Source organism: Athene noctua, chromosome 2, assembly GCF_965140245.1.
Source record: "Athene noctua chromosome 2, bAthNoc1.hap1.1, whole genome shotgun sequence".
Lineage (NCBI taxonomy): Eukaryota > Metazoa > Chordata > Aves > Strigiformes > Strigidae > Athene > Athene noctua.
Genome location: NC_134038.1, coordinates 134,550,436 through 134,574,421, shown reverse-complemented (window position 1 = coordinate 134,574,421; position 23,986 = coordinate 134,550,436). Strand labels below are relative to the sequence as shown.

At 34.7% G+C, this 23,986-nt stretch overlaps 1 protein-coding gene across 5 annotated transcripts in view; it reads left to right on the top strand.

The window, feature by feature from the left end:
• DGKB (diacylglycerol kinase beta) overlaps window positions 1-23,986 on the top strand; it is a 360,852-nt gene that overhangs the window by 99,000 nt on the left and 237,866 nt on the right. For all 5 annotated transcript variants that reach the window (XM_074898029.1, XM_074898032.1, XM_074898031.1 and 2 more), the window contains 7 exons: window positions 2,150-2,199; window positions 3,541-3,615; window positions 4,133-4,252; window positions 14,548-14,665; window positions 17,429-17,517; window positions 17,599-17,715; window positions 21,899-21,997. In XM_074898029.1, coding sequence (XP_074754130.1) covers window positions 2,150-2,199; window positions 3,541-3,615; window positions 4,133-4,252; window positions 14,548-14,665; window positions 17,429-17,517; window positions 17,599-17,715; window positions 21,899-21,997 — 668 coding nt within the window. The remainder of the gene's footprint in view (window positions 1-2,149; window positions 2,200-3,540; window positions 3,616-4,132; window positions 4,253-14,547; window positions 14,666-17,428; window positions 17,518-17,598; window positions 17,716-21,898; window positions 21,998-23,986) is intronic.

Sequence of the window (23,986 nt, the reverse complement as noted above, 5' to 3'; positions counted from 1 at the left end):
TGTAGTTTGCATTAGAGTTTTTGTTCAGTTGTTTTTATAATTTTGCGTGTTTTTTCTCTTAGAGTACGTAAATCAGCAAGAACATGAATATTTAGCAGGTTATGAATAGAAGAGAGATTGCATGCCACACCAGGAGCATAGTTTTTCAGACTCTAGCCAAGAGCACAGATTGAGCCTTTTCACTATCCAATACATATGTAATTGGAGAGACTTTGTTACAAAGGTGAAACAGTTATAATTATGTTAATGTCTGTTTTTAAATGACTGATTAGAACTACTGATTCATGTTAAAGGAGAAAAAAAAGCTGTAAGCACTACTTCTCTGGAGTGGGTAAAGATCAGGGAGATGCTAAAACTTGCTTTCATGATAACTGTAGAACATTCTTTCAGCCAGTGCATTACAATCACAGAGGAGGAGGAAAGAGAACCAAATGATTTGAACTTTATCATGAGTGATTCAGTGATTCATCCCTATGGAAACTGTGAATGCTTAATGGTACCTTTGCCAGATAACATTAGCTCTTGTGCTCTGAGCAGCTTTGGTAGAAGGCGTACCAGTAGCAGGGACAGTACCAATCTCTGGCAGATTTTAGCTTTAACTGTTGTTTTACACTGAAACATTTCTGCTATGTAATTCACAGGCAAAGAAATATATTTTTATAGGTTTTCTTAGCCTGTAAGTAATGAATAATGGACCTTTGTAGCTTGAAACAATGTACTACAGTGTCTTCCATCTTGTATTACAGCTCTTAAGAGCACTGTGATGTAGTGGCAAAAATTGCTGAAGTGGTAGAGCAGATTCACTATTTACCTTTTTTCCTCATGGTTAGGTGAACAATTTGGGAATAAGATGGGGGATGTAAGGGAAGCATACTAATCTGTGTAACAGTTAAGTATGTTTTGCTGCAAGTCAAAACCAGTCAAATTCTGCCTGAACTTTACTTTCTAATTGCTAAGAATTTCCTCTCACTTCTCATTATATTGTTTCCTGAAAACTGTGATAATCTATTGAACTTTAGCAGCATTTGCTATGGATCCAATCTGGTGGGATTATTCACTGCTGAGTAGGTCATATGTTATGTTTCCAAACACATAAGAGTTTGTAAGCAAATTGCTTGGGTTTTGCTATCAGTCAAGGCATTACAGTGTCCTGGGACCGCTTGTACATGGGCTCTCTTCTTACTCCTTAGAAAATACTTCTAGGGGGAAAAAATGAGCACTTTTGAAGGGGATAGTGTATAGATTTCAGAGCTCCGACAAACTGTCCCAGAACACAGGAACAAAGAGTGAGGTATTTGTAGGCTTCTGGTTTTCATCAATATCCTTTTAAGAGTATTCCTACTAAAGCTTCAGGCTTCTTTCTGCTCTGCAATCTCATGCTGTATATAATCAGCTGAGTTCATGCTTTGAAATATCTTGGAAATGGTGGACCTGCTCTTGTAGCTGGAATCAAGTAATGATATAAACTTGAAAGTATATATTCTTTCTGGATATCGTCAAAATGCAGCTATTCTTGTCTGGGTAGCTCCCCAAAATGTTAGGAATATATTTTCAAACTGATAAAAGCGTGTCTGGTCCTGGGAGGAGTCATGCTGACAGTCTGTGAGGAATGTTTATTGTTGGATTTGGCTGATCAGATACTTCAAATAATAATCTTCTGGTTCATTTATTTGGTCAGAAAGCACTTGTGAAAAAATATCACTATTGAGTAAGTGATAGCTGCAACCAAGGGAGTAGGATAGCATTGTAAGTTAAGCAGACTTACCAACATTTGCCTGACCAATTGTATGTTATCCTGTGTTTGGTGAGATGAAAGATAAGGGCCTTTTGGTGGTACTCATCATGGAATACAGATCATCTCTAGGAGGAACCAGAATTAAGTTCACAAACCAAGTTGGAGTGATTATGTGGAAACGTGCAATTGTGCTGTGCAATTGCAACTGTGGCAGGGTAGTCACTGAGTGAACTTCTCACATAATATGAAGTGTGGGTCTACAGTTAGTGTGATCATTAAAGGAAAATGCTAATGTTTGTCCTTTCTTTGAAACTCAGATTTGGTTGTTTTGTCTTTTGGTTTGGTTGTGGGTTTTTTTTAGGAAATAATGTTGTTACTGTGTTTTCTGAGTTTCCTTCTCTGTTTCCTTTTTAGTTATGTTTCGCTTATATGACACAGATGGGAATGGATACCTGGATAGTTCGGTAACGTTATTTATGTATTTTAATGCATTGTAAGAGTATGTCATAATTGCATACCTATACAAAACTAAATTAATCCAAATCAACTTTATATTTATCTTGAATTAATGGAAGCAGTATAAACTGCAGTCGATAAAAATGCAACCATTTTGAAAGTAACTCGTGAGTTTTCTTGTCCTTTAAGCTGTTGCTTCTACAACTGTATAAATTTTCAAATGCTGACACTGCTGTTGTGCAGTCCTGTTCTATAGTCTTCTGATTTTTAATCATATTACTGTAGGGGACACATTAATATGATTCCTAAAATTCTAGTATGCTTCTGGGAGGTATATATAAAAACACCATTTGTAAAGTTTTAATCAAAAAGGGAAAGTGTGAGAGTCACGAAGTGGATGTATGTGGAGAGATTACAACATGGAAGTTCTGACATTAGGAACAGAGGAACAATATTAAAGACAAAGTTTTGAGGAGCAGCCCTGCTAAATGTTTGAAGGAAAATCAGAGATACAGCGATCATTTTTAAAATGTAACTCTTTTTTTTTTTTTTTTTTTTCTGTTAGCTAACAGAAATAAGTATTTTATTGGCAGCTTTCTTTTTTCTTTTTATTTTTCCCTCCTTCTTTTGTACCTACCTGAAGACAGCATAGAGTGAATTGGTAAAGAAGATGAGGTCATTCCCATAAGTAACAGGGGAATAGGGAAGCTAAGTTATATAGAGGTATAAAGTAAGTACTGTATCATAATTTTAGACAATACAAAATGTGAATTAGATAACTAGTGCATAATAATACACATGAGAATTCAGAATGGTTCTAGGTAAAGATCTGAGCATGTTTACAAAACAAATTGTATATATGAATATTAAAGATCACTAGTGATATGTGATCAAGGGAAATTATAACGCTATGATGGTAAGAAAATATTTCTGTATTAGCCGTCCACTTTATGCCTTGTTTCCATTAGAAAGCTGTAAATTATATAATTACTGTCAAAAAAATATTTTGTTAGAGTGCTGCAATTTAAAGGACCTTACATAATTATATCGCAGGGTGGACTTCAGATCATGAAACCAATGCTCAGATGATGAACTAGGAAGGAAGAATCTATTACTACTTTCAACCCAGAGGCTGTCCTTTGATTGTGGGGTTGTATTTCACCTCGCTGCATGCTTTGTGGTCCATGCCTGATGTTTTGCTAGTGAAGTGGATTCACTAAAGAGTGGACAGCTTCCAGTGTAAAGGACATTTCATTAGGAACAGTGTCACTGAATGCAATGTTTGAATTACAAGTTGTTGTTTTTATAATATTGCATTAAATATGGTAATTCTTTTTGTTTATCTGTAGGAGCTAGAAAATATCATTGCTCAAATGATGCATGTTGCAGAATACCTTGAATGGGATATTACTGAGCTGAGTCCAGTAAGTACCCATTTTATCATGTTTTTAATGTTGCTAGAGATGGTGGTTAATCATTTTGTGATACTTCATGTCAACATGTGATTTTATAGTGGTGAGACAGAAATAATAATAGTCTGCTTCAATTTGACACTGTCAATTAGCACTTTTATGAGTCTCTTTCTGATTAAATCTGATCTGTGAAAAATTCTTGCTATAGTTTAAGGCTTTTCTTCAGTGCATGCAATAATTAACATTTATAAAACGAGTGGTTTGTCTCTGAAAATTTCTTATTTGTATTGTACATAGTAAGTACACAAGGGGACACAACTTGGTTTGGGAACTTCACGTGATAATAAAATGTAAATAGGAATATGACACTTCATTTTCTGAAGTGTCAGTACTCATTTTACTACAGGTGCCATACAGCTAATATTTTCCTTTTTGCATGTGGATGAGGGAATTTGAGATCTTCGCATGTTCTAACAAGATGTTATGTTAGAATATGGAATTTATGAGATTTTTTTGTTAAACTGTATAGATCCTTCATGAAATGATGGAAGAAATTGACTATGATCATGATGGCACTGTTTCCCTAGAAGAATGGATTCAAGGGGGAATGACAACAATCCCACTTTTGGTCCTTCTTGGGTTAGAGAACGTAAGTCTTAATGTAAGAGTGTCAAGTTTCTGCTTGCATGTCAGCTGTGGCCCTCAGTTAGTTTCTCTGTGGCCTGTATGAAGAATGACTTTTCTTTACTATGGCTGAATGACATGCAAAGAACAGAAGTATGTCTTCAAATCCGGAGATTCATTAACTTATTTGCAGCAACACCAAATGAACCAGCTCTGGAGCTTGAAGCTGTAAAAAGCTGATTAATTTGTCCTGTTAACAGTATGTTGTTAATTCCTAGCTGCAGTAGTATCTGTTAAGAATGTTTTAATGCCCATGTATATGTTACAGCTGACTTGGAGCAGTGTCTATAGGCTTCTCAGCATGGTGCTGTGTTGTGTGGCCTAACTAACCATACTGAGTCACAGAGCAGTCTAGGTTGGAAACATCTTCTGGAGATCATCTTGTCCTGCCTCTTACTAAAGGCAGGATCACAAATTAAGTTATCTAGGGCCATGTCAAGCCCAGTCCTGAATAATTCCAGTGAGATGGATTTCACCAATTCTGTGGGCAACCTTTCCCAGTATTAGTTGTTTTCAAGGGAAAGAGCTTTTTTCTTATGCGCAGATGGAATTTCTTCTGCAGCAATTATTGCCCATTGGCTCTTGTCCTGTCAATGATACATCCCTAAGAGAATAGTTCTTCCATCTCTGTAACTGCCTTAATAAACTATACTAAGTAGCAATATCTAAGCGAACACTTACACCAAAGGATAGAGTGCAATGAAAGAAGAGCTTGTTCTGTACATTTACAGCTTCATGCTAAAGATAAGACAGATGTAATATGATCAATTTTTATACCAGTTCAGCACATCTGTTTTAAAACTGGCATGTTGCCAGTGCCACCTGCTGTCCTGTATTTGAGCTAATTTTGAGCACATATATCTTAGCGTATATTTCAAATGCTCTTCTGTTATTTGAGATAAAACATTTTCATTTAATTTTTTTCTGAAATCTTTTTCAGACATTGAGGTGAAATTGAATAATACTTACTTTCCACATATACTGCTGTGGCCTGAACTAAATTTAGACTGCTGTAGTTGCTCTATGTTATTTTATTTGCACAAGAATGGTCACACTGACACTTTCCATAGGGAAATATGCAACAAAAGAATGTGTTTAGCAGAAGATCTAAAATTCTTGCAAAATCTTACTAATCAAATTACCAGATAAATACCTGAATTGAGGATAACTTTCAGTACATGTGGATCACTGTAAATACTGATTACCTGATTCTGTATGTGTGACTGAGTAGCAAAAATGTTAAATTACTTCCCTGTCATCAAACAACAGATCTTTGTCAGGCTGAATTCCATTATTTCCACAGAATTACTCTAAACAAAGGGCAGCAAATTCTCTCAAGCAATCAGTATAGCAGATAACGTACTCATTTTCAGTAGAGATTTTTCATTTCTGACAGGTAGTGTAGATGCTCTGGGAGTATTTTTCAGTGCCTACACTTCATTCTTTCTAAATTTAAGACTCCTTAAATTCCATGATATATTAATGCAGATCCTTCTGCAGAGGTTTATTTTCATATTAAAGCAAAAGCTATTAGAAGCTATGTATATGTATGTTATCAGACATTTTATCCTTTTGAGTATTTTTATTAGGGTTTTTTTATCTTGCTGTGCATAGCTTTACTGTGGAAATAAAAATATATAAACAGTGATCAAAATCTTGTAGCATGTCAGCATGGGTCAGTGTTTCTGTCGTCAGTGTTCCTAATACTTAATGTGTTGAAGAGACATAAATGTACAGTTGTCAAAAAATACTGTAATGGCATGCAAAAATCTTTTTGATCAATAAGCATAGTTTTATTATTTTTAAGTTGGATTAAAATGGATGGGGTGGCTTTTAGTATTATTTTAACATTTTACTTTACTATGAATGAAGACCATTACCCACAGAACTGTACAAGCTGAATTGCTAGTCATTTGCTAATCATTTACTAGGAAATAATGCCATCCTCTAAAAAAGGGTTCCCATTTTTCTTTTTATGTTTAAAATTGTTCTTGATTTCTTAAACCATTCACATAATATGTAGAGAAAAGCCAGATTTTTGAATTTTCCATCAAACCAACAAAAAGTTACTACTTCTGTTTGTACATAGTTTCAAATGATCAAATCTAAGTGTATTTTAGGACATTGAAAATTTAAATCAAGAAAGTTAAAACTCTAATGCCTGTTCATCATTATTTTGTGTTAAATGATAGCATGATTTTGATGGTTTTATGTATTTACATACCTAATGTATTACCCACGCTCTTCATTCCAGTGCATCATTCCTATTAGTGGAATGCTGTTATCTATTTTTACATGCTTTTGTTAGATTTTTTTTTAAACCCAGCTTCCCAGGACTCTGCTTTTTGGCTGTCTTTCTCAAATCTCCCGTTAGTTATGATAATGAAAAGTAAGAAAAGAGTCTTTTGGACTCAGTAGTCAAGTAATAAAGTGCTGATATCTTAAGATTTTCCACAGGCTATGTGAAAATAAAGGGCATAACCTACTGGCTTATGATGCTTAGACATGTCCAGGGAGTCTTCATATGTTGAAAATAAGAAAAAAAAAAAAAGCCCCCAAACCAACCAACCAATTCTCTTACCTTCTTTTAACTTTAGCCAACTGCACTTTAGCTCTATGCTGAACTCAGGCAATGATGAAATTTTAAATCCGAGAGATCAATTTTAGAGCTTGTCCACTATGATAGTGGCAAAGAATTGTCACTGTGGTTTAAAAAACTTTTGATACCAGTGAAATTTTTAATTTGTTTTGGGTTGTGGTCCATTAACTTACTGTAATATGCTTAACTCTGGTATAGAGCTTGTACAAACAATACAAGAGTCTCAGCTGGTGTAATTTGTTATGCTAATATCAGTGAAGCTATGATAATTAATTTCAGCTGAATATTTGTCATAGTACCTTCGGATTTCAGCTACTTTATACTTTAGTTTCCTTTAAGAGCTATGTAAAAATGTCAGATACATAAAAGTTTTATCTTAGACTTTCAATGTTTTTATTACATACTACATTAGATGCTTTAGTTACAATAATAGAAAAAAATCAAAGAAACATTTAAGTGAAATATGAAACTATATTATTTAAAAAAAAAAAGTGTTTATAAACAATGGGATTGAAAAAACCTGCTCACACACAGGTTTGTGATCTTGACCTCTGACTTCATCAGTTAATACCCTTCTGAAACAGACAGGAGTATTAGGTTGTTACTACAAATGTTAGCCAGCCAACTGTTGCCAAATTAAAAGAAGTAACAAGGAAATCCTCCTGACTTTCCTTCTAATTTCTCCCTCTCTCTCTGCCCCCTCCCCCCCCCCCCCCCCCCCTTTTTCCAGACTTTCATGAAACTTCTGGTGCCCTCTCATCTAGTTGAGATGACTAAATAAGTTTAAAAGTTGCTGAAGCAGTTTAGAGTAATGTAAATAAAGCAACAAAAAGCATTTAAAAAGTCTAATTTCTCTACGAAATCAACCTAAATATCTAGTTGATTTTGTCTTACTGTGTTTTATGCTTTCTATTTTCTCCTAAATCTTGAGTTTAGAGGTGCTGCAAGGGTAGAACTTAGAAATAGACTTTTATCTCTGGGAATGTTCCAGTATAGAAACAATGTATTCTTATTTTGGTGCTTTACAAGGCAATTGGTGTGCTAAACAAACAGTTTCAGTATAAGATGAGGAATTTAAATAAGAACTTAATTAGTTCTTGTTCTTTAGGAGTGCTGTGATATTGTTTGAAAATTTGTCTTGCAAGAAAACACCTTTCAGTTGTATACCTGGATGACTACACTTTTTCCACTTACAGACTGAATGCATTCTGTACTGCACCTGCTGAAATCTTTGTCTTTAAGATCCATAATTTTTACTCTGAGGTTTAGTTGTGCCAGGTTCATGGAAGTTATTCCAAGAAATTATTTTATGAAAAGTGATAATTTCAAGGGGGAAAAAAAAAAAAAAGTAACTTATTTATGTATTTATGTGGTGCAATTTTTAAAAGTAAATGTACGAGGTAGAGTTTTTTTGATGTCACATTTCAGTCTGCAGTTTTCACAGTCCTCATCAACTTTCCAAATTTATTTTTGCTTCTTAAAACAATAGTTTGTGTCCCATCCAAACACAGATTGGACGGAAATGTCCCTGCATTACTCCTTCTGGTTGGTAATTGCACTTTTGGGAAGTGGCCTATGGCGTACTAGAGACCACTGGGATATTTATTCTCCTCCTTCACAGCAGAAACTTTGAAGTTTCCTACCTTTTTGGTTTTTTTTGGGTTTTTTTTTTTTTCCCATTTTGCATTAATTTAAGTAGATTAGTGTTGTCAGTGAAGTTTGAGAGTTACTCCATTGACTCTCAGAGCATTGCTTAAAATGTCCTTTGTAATCTGAGCACAAAAAATCACTTAATGACGGTTTGCCTCTAAGGATTTTTGTCAGCCATGAACATTGTACACTGCTCTTCTCTAGGAGTTCCTCACTTGTGCAATGTTATTCCACCCTGTTCTGATAAAAGCACTTGATTTCTCAAGTAATTCCATGCCAAATATTTTGGTCTCACTTCTCTTGTAATGGATCATTACTGCCACCTCCGCCAGTGATTGCACAAAAAGTAGGTATAAACTGCAAGTTCACAAGTATAGTGTTTAAAAAAAAATCCCACGTTTTCGGAGTGGAAAAGTATTTAATACCCGCTTCACTGGCCACTAGATGTCACGGTTGCACTGTGTCTGGTATAGTTGCTGAAAGCTGCCTTAAAGTGAGAGAAATTGAACAGTAGATGCTTTGTGAAGTCATCAATAATCTGAAACCGGGCCACTATGCCTTCTTTTAAGTCACTAGTTGTAATTTTCAACCCATTTCACCTTTCAAATCAAGGTAAATCTCAATGGAACAAACACATTTGTGTTCAAGTATGACTATACTTCAGTTAAATCGGAAGAAAATACTCTTACAATTTCATGTTGGATCCTCAAGTATCAAATACTATGCTATTACAGTCAAAGAATTTAAAGGCTAACTCCTTTTTTAACCTTTTTGATTAAATATGGGATGGAATACTTGAGTGTGAATCCACACTTGGGAAATACTGATTCTTACATTGTATATTACTTTATTGTTGGCTTACTTTTTGAGCTCTGAGTATGTGAAAGCAGAACCGAACTGGGGACTTGCAAACATTTTCAAGTCTGGTGTGGAATCTGTTGCACCATGAGGAGTGCCTCTTGGGCTGAAGTCTGAAATGACTGTTCAGTACCTAGGCAGTTTCATAACATTGTATTTCTTTCATTCAGGAAGGAATGAGGGCAACTGGCCTTTCGTTGTCTCAGAGAAATTTTTAGAAGTCCTGTCTGAAGTCTGGCACGTGTGTTTTCTAAAAGGCTGAAGTGCCGATATGCTGTTTCCGTATATACAGAGGGCAAAACCAAACCCCTGCTAGAAGAAGCTGTAGCTTACCTTTGTACCAGCTCCTTACCAGCTGGGAATTTTCACCCAAGTGATAATGGGAGCTATTTTACCCGTATCATTTCACAGCGTTGCCAGCAGAGGGGGTAATGTTAACGCTTCGTGAAACTTCACAGCAAGGAGCCGATAAAAAAGCGCACCTCTTTTTTTTGACAGTGCTGTCTACTTTTATGCTGTACTACTCCCAGTTATTTGCAGGAAGTTTGCAAATGTATTTTCTTACTACACTCCTGCTTTTTCTTTTACCTGTAAGTTTTTAAAAGCCCAGAAGAAGTCAGGAGTAACTCTAACCTGTTCTGTGTATAAGGTGTAAAAAAAATGGTATTTAACGGAGGTATAAAAAAATCTATCATTATTTAAAATGTCATTTATACAGCATTTCAGTCTCTGTAGATGACAGGTGACTACCAAAGTAGGGACAGGGAAACTCTGTAGTGTGGCTAATTATAACGCTTGTTTATACAAATTAATTGCCCCTCCTGTGCTCCCTTTTCTATGCTGTCATTTTCTCATGTACATATTAATGCTTAAGCATTTCTGGATGATAGGGACAGTACACTGGTAAGTGTGTGGATGAAGGCTGGGGAATTGATTTTTTTGTTTTTTTCTCCCCTGCCCTTTCTCAAGTACAGACACACACAAAATATCTCGGAAGGTAGAAGTGAGGAGCCTTACCAAATAGCATGTGTCTCGAATGAGGTTACTCCCTCTCCACCTGAATCAGAACAGATTTAGAACCCCAGTTCTCCAAACCAAACTGAACAAAACCAAACCTGACATGAATTCTTTGCTGAGAGTCAGCAAAGAAACGTAGAACTTAACTGCATTTGCATTAGAAGGACGTGCTGCAGGGTGTAATGGACACTTTTCTCACCTTCCCACGGAGTGAACAATACCCAAAGATCAGTCATAAAAATGTCTTCAAGTCATGTAAATATTTTTAAAACAAATGAAAACAAAGTAACACTAGGCAGTGAAAGAATAATTTAGCAGACTTGCTAACATCCTTCTCCCTTGGTTGCTTGTTTACTGACTGTTCTCATAGAAAAGACTGAGCATGCTGGTATTTCAGACACTATATAGCTATTGTAAAAGGGGATACTTGCTAGGATGAAAATTCATCAGTGATTTCATTATCTTTTAAAAGTCTCAGAATCTTGAGTTTTGTGCTTGAAACCCTAAGATCTCTTTGGCTATATTTACAAATATCTAAAAAGCTGAAGTAAGTTAATATTAAACCAGATTAGGGATGTGTAGCTAAATTCTGTGACTGCGTAAAATTTTCCACTAAGGCTAGCGCTTTCATGGTTGACTTGCTTTTTAAGGTCAGGTCCTTGTGGCAATCAAATCCATGGTAGAAGGGTCAGGACCATAAGTTAAGAGAACCGTTGTTAGCAAAATAAATGTTACTATTGTCATTATGTACTAAAGTCTGCATATGGCATATGGAGGCTTCATTTTCAGCGATGTATAATGAAGTGAGGAAGAGATTTTTACTGTACCTGCCCTGCTTTGAGATCTTCTTAATGACTGTTTGTTTTTAAACTCTTTCTCAGGATATGGAAGCAAAATGAGTGACTGTCAGTAAATGCACTGATGTGTCAGAATTGTGGATTTTATTCATACTTAAAGACTTGCATTGAAGGGGCTTTGTTTCACATTATGTCTTTTTTTTTTTTTTTTGGAAGTGTTTTAAAAAGTTATGTGCATGCATAATCATACGCAGCACTTTATTGCTTATTTTTGGCAGTGCACAAGAGCAAAAATTTAATTTGCTATTTTCCAAAAGTGCATTGTGTTTATGTAATGGATTTGCATCAGTTGCAGTCTGTAACACAGCTAAGTGTTTTAATTGGCAGAACACCCACATCAAGACTTGTTTGTTTTTCTGATAAGGAAAATGCCAGCTAAGTTAGTCCATATGTTCTGTTCAAATAAGAAGCGACATATTCACATGTAATGGCCATTCTTTAAAAATAAAATTAAAATGAAAAAGTAACACAAAACTAATGTGGAAGAGGGGCAAGTTTATGTATATTATGATTTTTTGTTAATTTTCAGAAATACCAAATATTTTGCTAAGGAATACCGGTCAACTTGCATTTTAAATGCTTGTGGTTTGTGACTGTATCTGTTCATGACCTGAGTAATGTTAAAATGGAAGTGTGCATTGTTTACTGTTTCTTCTCAGAAGAATTTACATAGTCTTTATTGTCTAGTGAATAATTGTCTACTTTCAAAAGACTTGAAACTCACATGCTATATTGTAGTTTAACAATACTTTAAAAATGTGTGGAATGTGTTATTAAGATGGAAAGAAAAACAGAAGTTACAGCTCTCCATTTAATGAAATACATCCTCTTCAGCTGCCAGTCATAAGGGAGCTTGACAGGCTTCTAGTGCTCCACAGCTGCAGAATCTATTTCTGCTTCTTCAGGGGAAATTGGAAAACTTCAACACTCTTTGCCAGCCTGAGAATCCCACGTTAGGCATCTGCTCTGCTCTTTCTGCAGAAAGGGGACCCTGACATCGCCCAACTGTCAGAGATGGCATTTGAACTCCTCTGATAATATCGGGGGAATTCCACTGATCCTGATATCTCAATAGAGAAAAAGTATTCCAGTTGACTTCAGTTCATTTTGCTTTTAGGTAATTTGTAAGAATTATTCGAAGTTGTGTTCTGGCTAGGACCTGGCTTTGAACCAAACATTCCTAATCTCTTGGAGTGCTTATTTTCCTTCAGGATTTTTCTTTCCCCCACAAGGATAAAATAGTCTTCATCATCTATGACTTGTTGTTAACAGCTAGCTCTTAGAATAGAGCAATACTCATTTTTAAGGACATAACTCATGCAGTATATGCTAGTATAGGACAAAACCAAATTCATATTAAAATCTATGTCCACTGACTTACCTTGACTGTCCTTATCAGTGAAAACCATCATATTATTGATCTCATCAGGAATATTGTATATACATGATGTCAAGTACTAGTAGCAGTTTGATGTCAGAAACTGGATGAAAACCAGATGTCGATGTGGCTTCTGAGGACCAGAGGTTGATATGGCTTCCTTTAGCTATGTGACAGTTTCTTTTTTGTAATGAAATGACCAACAAGACTAATACACAATGATGCATGGAAACAAACTCAATATCTTTATATCTCTCTACAACTCAGAGAGAGATATAAAGCAGGTATGTTTATTCCGGCCGGGGTGCAAGGCGATTTCTCCACAAAGCTTGCACACTGTCTCTGGCAAGTAGCCAAATATTTATTACACCAAATCATACATATTCATTAGAAAGGGCCGGGTTATTACAATTAGTTCGGGGAATAGGTGTGATTATTATAATTATTCAAGGGGAGAAGTACGTGGTCTTCTTCACAGTATCCGCTCTTTCCAGGGCATGCGCTGTTAAGCAAAGTCCAGGTGTCTTCTTCGGCAAGATCATCCTCCCTAGGTAGCATCTCTGAGTCCTTTTGTTCAAGTTTAAGTTTGCCTAAATGCCCATTCAGGGCTTTGAATAGCTGCCCATTGAGGGCTTTGATTCTGCTATTGGTGAGTTGTCTTTTTAATCCATACTCTCAGGCTACCTGCTACTTTCTTATAGCCAATCCCCAAACTATCTAGTAAACTACACTGAATCCACAAAAAAGTCTGGACAAGCAGGATTCTTAGACAACGTTCAGAAATCAACATATGTTGCTATAAGTAAATAATTTCCAAGGAAAGTGGTAATTTCTCTCTATCAGCAATGAGGAATCAAACTACTGCAGCTCATTTCAAACTGACAGACATTAACTTCCTTTGTTCCGTTGGATGTTATATTTGGTAAAAAATAAATAAAATTTTAAAAAATTAAGTGATATGGCTTTAGGTTAATATTAATTTTTTAAAAGCAAAATCTCTGATGACTGAAAAAAGATAAAAATCTGATAACCACACTTGCCAAGAAACCAAATGCACATCGTTTTAAAAACCTTCTAATAACAGTGAAGTCTCAGAATGATTCCATTAAGAAGGAAGAGGATAATCGTGCAACTGAAATCTTACTTTCATAAATGTAAATGATTTTATAATAATTTAGTTGTATGCATAAGTGACAGTGGGCCCCTGAGTTTTAAGTGCTGATCAGTTGATCAGTCTATTCATGCAAGATTTGAGTATAGTGCTACAGATAACTGAAAAACATGGCCTTATATGTAAGGAATTCAATTTTTGGAGAAGAGGTCCTGGATGTAAATCTCACCCTTAAATACTTGCTTTTTGACAGACTGTCGGCAGTAGATTAATATAAATTAAATCTGGCAATAGGTATTATTGTGGTGTGGTTAGATTTCCCACTTCACATAAGTTGATACTTGTTACTAATTCTAAGGGTCATTAAGAACGTCTCTGTAGTTTTAAAAAATCCTTACTATTGTTTGTGTTGGGGAGTTTTACATTCTAACCTGCAACACCTTTATGTTTAGAATTAGTCTAGAACAAATTTTGGTTAGTTTTAATACTAGTTGTAATTTAATATCAGCCTAGATTTATTGCTAGCATTGCATTATGGTGGTGACAGAAGCTTACTGTTTTTTCTGAGTCGTTTTTGAAATACATGGATGTCTATGAACTTCTGAAGAATTTTTTATTATATCATTGCCTGTGTATTTAGAATGATTATACTGTGATCTGGTGCAGAGTATTAAATGAAGTAACAGCTTGTCTTTTACGTTCTTGAGTCAATCTCCAATTTTTATTGGCACTTATATATTTCATTGTTTATTTTATTAAGTGAAATCTGTTTCTTTTATGTCCTGTGCAGAATGTGAAAGATGATGGGCAGCATGTATGGAGACTGAAACACTTTAACAAGCCTGCCTACTGCAATCTTTGTTTGAACATGCTAATCGGAGTAGGCAAGCAAGGTCTCTGCTGTTCTTGTGAGTATAAGCATTTCAGTGTTCATTTGCATACATGTCTATTCCTAGAAATGTGCTCGCTGCATAACAAAGAACTAGTAGCTTCCCAGTACAAAACCATGCCAACACAATGGTGTCTCCCCCACTGCCTTCTATGCCTGAGTGCTCAAAATTCCGTTTTTATTTTTTCAGGATATTGGGCTTTCAATGCTGTTGTTTGAGGGAGTTTTCTGTATTATAATAGCTCTCAGTGTTAATTCCCTTTGGCGTTTGCCTCTTCTTTTTTTTTTTTTTTTTTTCTTTTTTCTTTTCTCTTAGCAAGTGCCATGTTTAAGTTTGAATCTTTTATTTTTTTTATTCCTCTTTTGCATTTATTAATAATTATTAATATTCTTTAATAAGTATCAACTTGATTAGCATCTAAGTGCCATATTGTTTATTCAGATTTTGCACAGAATTTTTGTTTTGTTAATTGTGAAGGTCAAAATCCCAGTTTCCTGGAAATTAAGTTTCTGTAACGCTTCTAAAGTTTTCTATGTTTACTTGGTTTGTAGTCATGTATCTTAGTCTTGCCATCCTTTACCATATCAATTGATCATAGATTTTAAGGCAAAGGAACACAGAACAACTACTGCATCTAATTTGACCTTCATTAGACTTACTAGATGCAGCTACTAAAGTTCAATTCCTTGAGTTATATCTATGTATCTCCTAGTAAATCTGTGTTTGACCGGCTCATAACCTGTATCTTGAGAAACCAAATGTTGCCAATAGATGCCTCATCTCTAAATGTTTCAAGAGATGGATGATCCATATCTTTCTCTTGTGGTGTGTTCTAATGTTTAATCATCTTTTTTTTTAAGACTTATTTTCTGATTTGAATATGTTTGATAGACAGTTCCAATGATTGGTTCATGTTATGCCCTGCTCCATTAGATTAATGAGATCTTTAGTACCCACTGTGTTCTTCTCATGATGGTATCAAGTCACATTTCGTTGTTTGTTTTTTTTTTTTTTTTTATAAATTAATCAGTTTCTTAGTGTAACTTACTTTCTCCATTTTTGGTATGAAAGATAGCCTATCACAGCTGATCAGGACCTCTCTGCATGTACAGTTCTATTGATTTAATTTTAGATTAGTCTGAATGAATGAGGGTTTTGGCATTGACCATTTCTCTCTCCTCTGTGGGCCACAGATCTCTCTAAAACATAATTCAGATGTATGCGTTTTCACATCATATAATTTCATGCTATGGAATGAGAGCTACATTTATTAAAATTCAAAAAAATAGAAATTGCACAATTTCAGATTAATAAATGCTGATGACAGTATCTGGAATATATATAAAAATGCTGAATTGGCTATTAGATCTTGAAATGTTACATTCTGTAATGTTCCTTTATGTCAGACTGATATAAACTTAATCCTTGTGAGGAAATAAAAGACTCATAAATGTTTGAAAGAGAAAATTCTATTGGAAATAATGTAAATCATCTTCTTCAGTAGTTATGAGAAATGTGTAGATGAGTTATATGAAGTAAACTGCCACAAAAAGACCAGCCTTACAAGAGCTGTAGTTTTCTCTGCTGCACTGTACCTCTTTAAAATTTATTTGTGATTGTGCTCGGCATTTATTTGATCAGTACAGTGGTCCCAGAGTATCTGAAGAACATCCACATGTTCCTCCTTTCAGTTACTTCATGCAGCAAGGGGCCTGCGTCTACTTAAAAAACTATTGCACTATTTCCTTATCTTGCTAAGCTGCTTCTCCAATATGTTTTCAAAGCATTGCTATAGATTTCATTATTTGCATTTTAGATTGTGTGGGAGGAAAAAAAAAAAAAAGGAAACTGCAGGAGGCCTCACCATTCCTCCACGGTCCAATCAACAATGTTACTCCCTGCAGTTTGTCTGATTAATGGCTGCGCCTCCCACTGGGTTTGTGTAATAGGTGCAAGCAAGGTGTTTAAGAGTACTTTGTGCTTAATTGCTCTCGAGGTCAAAAGCGTGAGACATCTCCCATGCAGGGAGAAATTCATTCCGTTTTTACTAGTTGACTCTATTGAATGTAGGTATAAGCTGTAGTATTATTTCCGCATCTAGGCTCCGTTGTATAGTTGAAGTCAGGAGAGCTTTGCATTGTACCCTGATATTTGTATGTTTTCCAAATGCAGCTAGTGTGATCTTTACAGACAATAGTAGTTACCTAAAACTGGTGTGGAGGGGTTAGGAAACAAAAACTTCTCAGGAATCGGTATTTGGGAAAGTAAGAGTTAAAGTTTGGGTGATTACATAGAATGCATGAAAACAATTGCTATCTGAAAATGGACTAATCAGCCATTTAAGATTTATAAGTCAATAGAAAGAACAACATAAATTCATTGGCTTTTATTTTTGTGCTTGCCAGCTGCTCTCATGCCTATAGTTTGTAAAATATAGATTTCTTTCTATTAGCAAATGACACCAAACCATTTGGCAGTCATCAATTTGTCTTTAATATTTTTGTCATTTGGGAATTATTGTGAAAAAATTTAGTGAGCTCTGATTTAATTAAGCATTTCCTGTTATGCAACGATAGTGCATTCTTGGATTTCTCACTTGCGTAATATTTCCTGTTCTAATTGGCCTTTTGTATTTCATGGAAAAAGCAGTCTAGTTTGAGTTTTCATTGACTGATTGGATTGATTATATAGAGATGGCATGCTGGTAACGTTATTTGTTTCATAAAAATGGAGTCAGAAACACCATTGCCTCAACATCTATTAATGTGTTTCTTTTTTTAGTTTGCAAGTATACAGTTCATGAACGCTGTGTCTCAAGAGCTCCTGCATCTTGCATCAAAACATACGTGAAGTCGAAAAAGAATACTGAGGTAAGTTTGGGGTAGCGTTAACTTTGCCACGTACCTATGTTAATTTATAACTCTATGTATATCCACACTTTTCTTTTGCAGGTTATGCACCATTTCTGGGTAGAAGGAAATTGTCCAACAAAATGTGATAAGTGTCACAAAACTATAAAATGTTACCAAGGCTTGACTGGACTTCACTGTGTTTGGTGTCAGATCACAGTGAGTATACTGTAGTAAAACCTTTAGCACAGGTTAGACAGACAAAAATCTGCGTGTCTTTTTTATAGCCTCATAATTCAAAAGGTCTCACTCAGTTTTCTCATCAGGAATGAATAGTGTGTGTTTAAGAAACAGTATATGCAGAATATTCATACGTCCTTAATTGTTGCAAACAAATATGCTTGAAGATATTCTCTGTTTTAAGACAATATACAAATGAAGATAATAGATGTCACTCTGAAGAGCAGAATTCCCAATCTGCATTACAGACTAAAAGAGTTCTCAGTGCTGGGGAAAGTCAAAGTCACTGTGACACTAGGGCAAAATCCTAATTTGTGGTGTACTGACAGGCAAATGAAATTGAGGACATCTGGTGGGATACAGTAATTTCAAGTGTCTGAGAGTAATAGCAGAGACATCTTGATATATACTAATCTGTGCACCAAGTCTAATATATACAACTTTGTGTGCTCCTTATTCAGCACGAACCAGTAACTGGAACTAATGACATTCAAGGAACACTGCCCTTACAAGTGAGATCTTCATGCTAGAGGGAGCAATGCCAGTATTTCCGTTCCTAGCCAGGGCAGGATTTAAATCTAAATGGGGAGAGATTCTGCCACCTTCTAGGGTTTTTGCTTTTTTTCGGATATCATTATTGTTATTGTTACTGTTACGGAACAGCAGTTGTTTGTTCAGTGTTTTAAATAATAACATGAGACTGAAGCATTAGTGAATGTTTGTTTTCAACATGCAAGTTTGGATGTTTTATGACATATTTTCTTAACCCAAGAATACAAAATATGCAACATCATCAAAGAAAATAGATCCAGGATACTTTCAGTGATAAGCTGTTATGATTACTTAAAAACCAATGTTTTAGAAGAAAGCAAATATGTAGTCCAGATTGCTGTCAAAATTTGGATAATTTATGTAGAGAGTAAAACACCCAATCCAGAATTTTCGCATGCAGATAATTAAATTTAGGCAATGGCTATCTGTGTTTAGATAGATAAATAAGAGTGTTTCCATCTATATATGTGTATATCATTCAAGAAATACATATTATGTGAGTCTCCCTCTTAAAGTCAAAGGAAGTTGCAAATTCTGTAGTTCCTCAGAAAAATTATTTTCCCATTTCATGTGAATCTGGTCCAGATTTGTAAAGGCCTTTTACTTCTTGAAGATACACATCAAGATTTAGAGAACACTTGTAAGAACTGGTATTTACTGAGGAAATACCAAGGAATGATTCAACATTGAAATCACTATTAAGGAAGAGGCTAAATTCTTCTGAAAATTTCTTAGGTGCATGTGTGCTTATTGAAATGCTTAAATATCTGTCAAAATTCCAATTAAAAATGGATCTGTATTTTTTGACAGCCTCAATTGAAAATGTTGGCACTGAGGTTTATTATTTTGCAGTTGTATTTCCGTCACTATTTTAAAGGGTTTTGATTTTCTCTAAAAGTAATTTGTTTTTACAAAAAGACCTTTATATTTTTATTTAATTTTTGTGGCTTTAGGTGTAAATTAGGTACAGAAGTGAAAAATATGTGTTTTATAAGTTTTTAAAATACTGCAAATTATTTGTTTTTCAATCTCCTATTCAGTTTTCTTGCAATTCTGTGTATTCTATATGTTCTATTGCAGTAACTTTCTTTGCTAATAGTAATAACTCTACTATTGAACAGTTTTAAATTTCTAACAGATGCATGTTTTTTGAATGGATATGCTGAAGTTATGTAATCGTCATCACATCCTTGATGCATTTTCAACTCTTTGTACAGCAACACATTTAGGGCTTGTTGCTGACATTTTTGTAATATATGAGAATACTAGTTATTACACAACTAATTCTGAGCCTCTTTCATGCATTTTAAGTATCTCTTCTTACAACTTAATAGGGTCACTTCTCATGTCAAATAACAACCAAATCCTGAAATTTAGATATGCTTTTCACTAAGGAGGCTTGTTATGCTGAGTTCTCATCCAGGCCCGTGATTCCCTCTTCCATATACTCTGTAGTTCTCTACCATGGTCTTATAAATGGTTTCTTCCTCCTTTTCTCCAGCAAATACGGTTTTTCCTACTTTGCAAGCATCTGGTTGTGAGGGAGGTAATATTCTACAGGAGCTAGGTTTGGTGTAAGGGAATTTTGGGGAAATGTATTTAAAATTTGATAAAACACTTTTTTTTGAGAAGAGACACATTTTATTGCATTGTGTCAAAGTGTTATTTTCATTAAAGTGACATATCTTTTACCATTTCTGTTGTCTGCTATGCGCCAGTTCTGTTGTCAAAGATCAGCAGAGACTAATAAGAAGATTAAGCGTGCTTTTTTTCATAGATAAGTTTGCATGCTACCGAGTAGCAAAGCTGCTAATTACCACTGAATGTGTGAAGATACTTTTATTTGATGTAACATGGCCTGGTGTGCATTAATTATGGTACAAGTAGCCTTACCACTGAGGCAGAGAATTAGCATGACAAATGATTTAGGTTACAGGGCTACCAAAATACCCTCACAATAAGACTTTAATACTCAGAATAAATTGAAACTCGTTAGACTTTTATTTTCTGTTGCTAAGTAACTGCCTGAAAAGGTAACTTTACTGTATAAATGAATATGGACAAGGCTAATATTAGGTGCCATTGAGTTCAAAATTCAGAAATGTTAGGTCAACATTTACTGTACCAGATAACATTATGAAGACCATGTTACTAGTAAAGCTTATATACATCAACAACTGTTACAATTTTACTGTAATTTTAATAAAGTTCATACTGACTTAGTTAAATCATCTAAAGGAAAATGAATCAGTCATTGGAAAAATGATTTACAGATGCAGACACTAAACTACAGACTTTGTAACAGCTATTGAACCTGTTGAATTAATGCTGTACACCAGCTATTATGCTAGTTAAATCACTTGTTAAATAAGATTTTTACTTCAAAATTTCTGATATTTGTTATCCTGATTATTTTTCTGTAATGCAAATGTACATATCTTCTCAAAAAATAAAGTATTAATCTCCATGGGAAATGCATGTTACCAAGAACTTAATGCACAGCTTATTGAATCAGTGCAGAAATAGAATGATAGAATCATTTAGGTTGGAAAAAACTTTTAAGATCATAGAGTCCAAAATAATAAGCTTTCACCAAATTTCATAATATTAACTTTATGGATATGAATTTTATTGTGGCTATTTCTAATAATATTGTGAAGTATACCATTTAAATGTGAGTGCTTTCCATGATCCAGGCACAGAACTGTGCCTTTGTACTGTGTGCCTGGATATATATATTGAAATATTCTGTTTAGAGTAATTTGAATTGAGTTAAATCCTAAAATATCAACATGATCTCTTGATTGCTAATGCAAAAATATTTCAAGAAATATATCCTTATTTGGTGGCATTTTATTTTTATATTGTATAGACATCTTTCCCTTCTGCCCATTTAACAATACAGAAATAAGGCAATGCTCTTTCAGTCTGCAGACATGAGAATATTCTTCCCATGTTTTCAGACTAGAACTCTTCTCGTTGCTTCTAGGAAAACGGGATGAATGCTAAGAATAAAGTAGAAAAGGGAGAGTAATTCAGGTTCCTCAGCAGTCAATGGAAGCCTGAACATTGATTCCATCAAGACCAATTTAGCAAAGCTCTTAGATATTCCTACACTATTCTCTTTATATTTCATATGTATTTTCATAGATACTGTAGCGTCACAATTGAATTGGTAGTGACTGTATCAGCTTCGGGGAGGAAGCAGAGTTATACTAATAATGACAAAGGCTGTCCTGAATTACCCCAGATTGCCTACTAGTAGTAGAACAGAAGTTCAGGAATCTGTCTTCTGAAATAACGGTTCTGATCTAGCAGTAACACTATGCTGATGTTACTGTACTGCCATACAGTTTTCTCATTTTGTGTGCTGGACCACATGCGCAGTTTCCAAACTGGGGAATATTTTGATCCACTCTTCTTTGCTTCAATAGAAATTTATTGTTTTTGTCAATCCTAGGAGGCTTTCAACTGCGGTGTGTTTCATTTTCCTTGTAGTACTCTAGTAATAATTAGATTAATTAAACTCACCCCATTCTAAGATGTCCATTTTTTTAGACTGTAGTAGTAAAATGTCTAAGTTAAATCTTCATTTTCTGTCTTCCCATAGTTGCATAACAAATGTGCTTCACATCTAAAACCAGAATGTGACTGTGGACCTTTGAAGGACCATATTTTACCACCCACATCAATCTGCCCAGTAGTATTGGTGAGTTGTCTGTATGTTTATTTCAGATGTAATCCTCTGTCATAGGTTATATTTAAAGTGATGCTGGGACTGACTGCCAGAGTATTTGTCAAATTCACAGAACTGTGCGAACCTTAAACACAATGGGTAATCCTGGCTGATGAGTTTATAGACACACGCGTGCTTTATCCTCTGCATATTGCATTTGCTTTCATGTGAGAATGAACTTTCTGTAGGGCATATTATAACTGAAGCTGACTCAGGTTTTATCACTTACTCAGACTGTACTTACCAGAAACCATATAGGCAGAACACTTCTACATTTTACATCTTTTATAGATCCAACTTCCCAGAATAATGAAGTTATTCTTATGGACAGTTTTTGCTTGGGATGCATACTGTATATCTGCAATGCTGAGGTCTCTGATCTAAGCCGGAGGTTACCTAGAATGATGACACTGGTCTTGCAGTAAGCTATGCATCAACATTATGGTATATTTTATTCTGCAGTCGTGGACAGTAAATTTCTCTGTCCACAAAAACAATAACTCAATTCAATGAAAATAAAAATGCATGCTATGTGTAGCTTGTATAGAAAAGAGCTGACCAGTTTATACTGAAAAAAGATCTTCGTAATTAACTTACGTATTCATATATTAAATTGGATGTTTTGTGCTGATGAAAGTCATAGCATCATCATATTCATAACAGAACAGATGTGTGGTCCCTTGAAATATATTTCATAATAAGGGTAAGAAATGCTTGAACTTAAAAGAGAATGATTTATTGCAGGGCAGAAAAACAAGAAAATAAACTTTCTAATCTTAAAACTGTTTCTGCTCATTAAGAATAATATTCATGCCTATTGTAAATTACTTGTTTTCTGACTAATCCTTTTGGCTGTTTGTTAATAAAACTGCTAAGGCGTAGATGCTAGACTTTGGCCCTCTTCTTGAGTAAACTGGGACTATTCCATTGCTGTCAATGAAGGTAAAGCAATGGAAAACTGGCTTTAATATTTATGAAATTTTTTTTAATATATTTGAAAAATAATGAGTAGTTTTACAGTTTGTCTGTAATAGTATTTTGATATTACCTGGAAGTTCTGAATAATAATTGTAAAATATATTTTTTAAGTTTGTTGGATGATTACATTCTGCATTACATTATTTAATTTTCAGAATTTTAGGTCATAGTTTAAAAACGAACTTGTAGAAATTATGATTTTGTTATTGGACTGTTTTAATTTTATTGTTATTTATTGTTTGCCATTCTTACAAACTGAATAAAGCCTCAGCATGAAATTTCATCTTCAATTATATTTGTGTAACTCCATTTTCTTTACAGGAGAGGAAGAGGGATAGAGGAATTAAGACTTTCATTCCACAATTGGAGTTTAGTTAAGTTGTTTAGAGGATATATAAAACCACTCTAGAGTCAAATCATCCTTGAATAGGTTTGTTTTATCTGCAAATTTTGAAGGCATAAGCAGAAGTAAATATGTTTTCCTGTATCAGAATAATGTTTCAGTATTACATACTAATAATGTAACATAAAACAATGTATATTGTTAGGAATGGAAAATGTATTTTACTGTCATTTAATAGGAACTTTATAATTTCATAGTAATTTGGTCTTCTAGTAGATTCTTCCAAAAATGCATTAAAATCCTGAGTACGCTTACATTACGAATACTATATCAGTGACCTAGCTAATAGGAATTCCTCCTAGAAATGATTGATTACAGTGTACATATTATTTATGTTAGTAATTTTTTAATTAGTTCCTCCCATTTCCTGTTACAGGGATTCCTTTTGAGTAACATAATACTTCAGTGTATGTGAAACCAGCACTCTCAATAATGACAGCAAAACCAGTGAATATATCCAGGTCAAAATTGTCTAAAGACACAATAGTAAGCATGTCTGTTAATAGAAATGATGTGTTCAGACATGTCAGACCTGGTGCACCTGACAGTGGAAGGGTCTTTCCGCTAGGACACGCATTTAG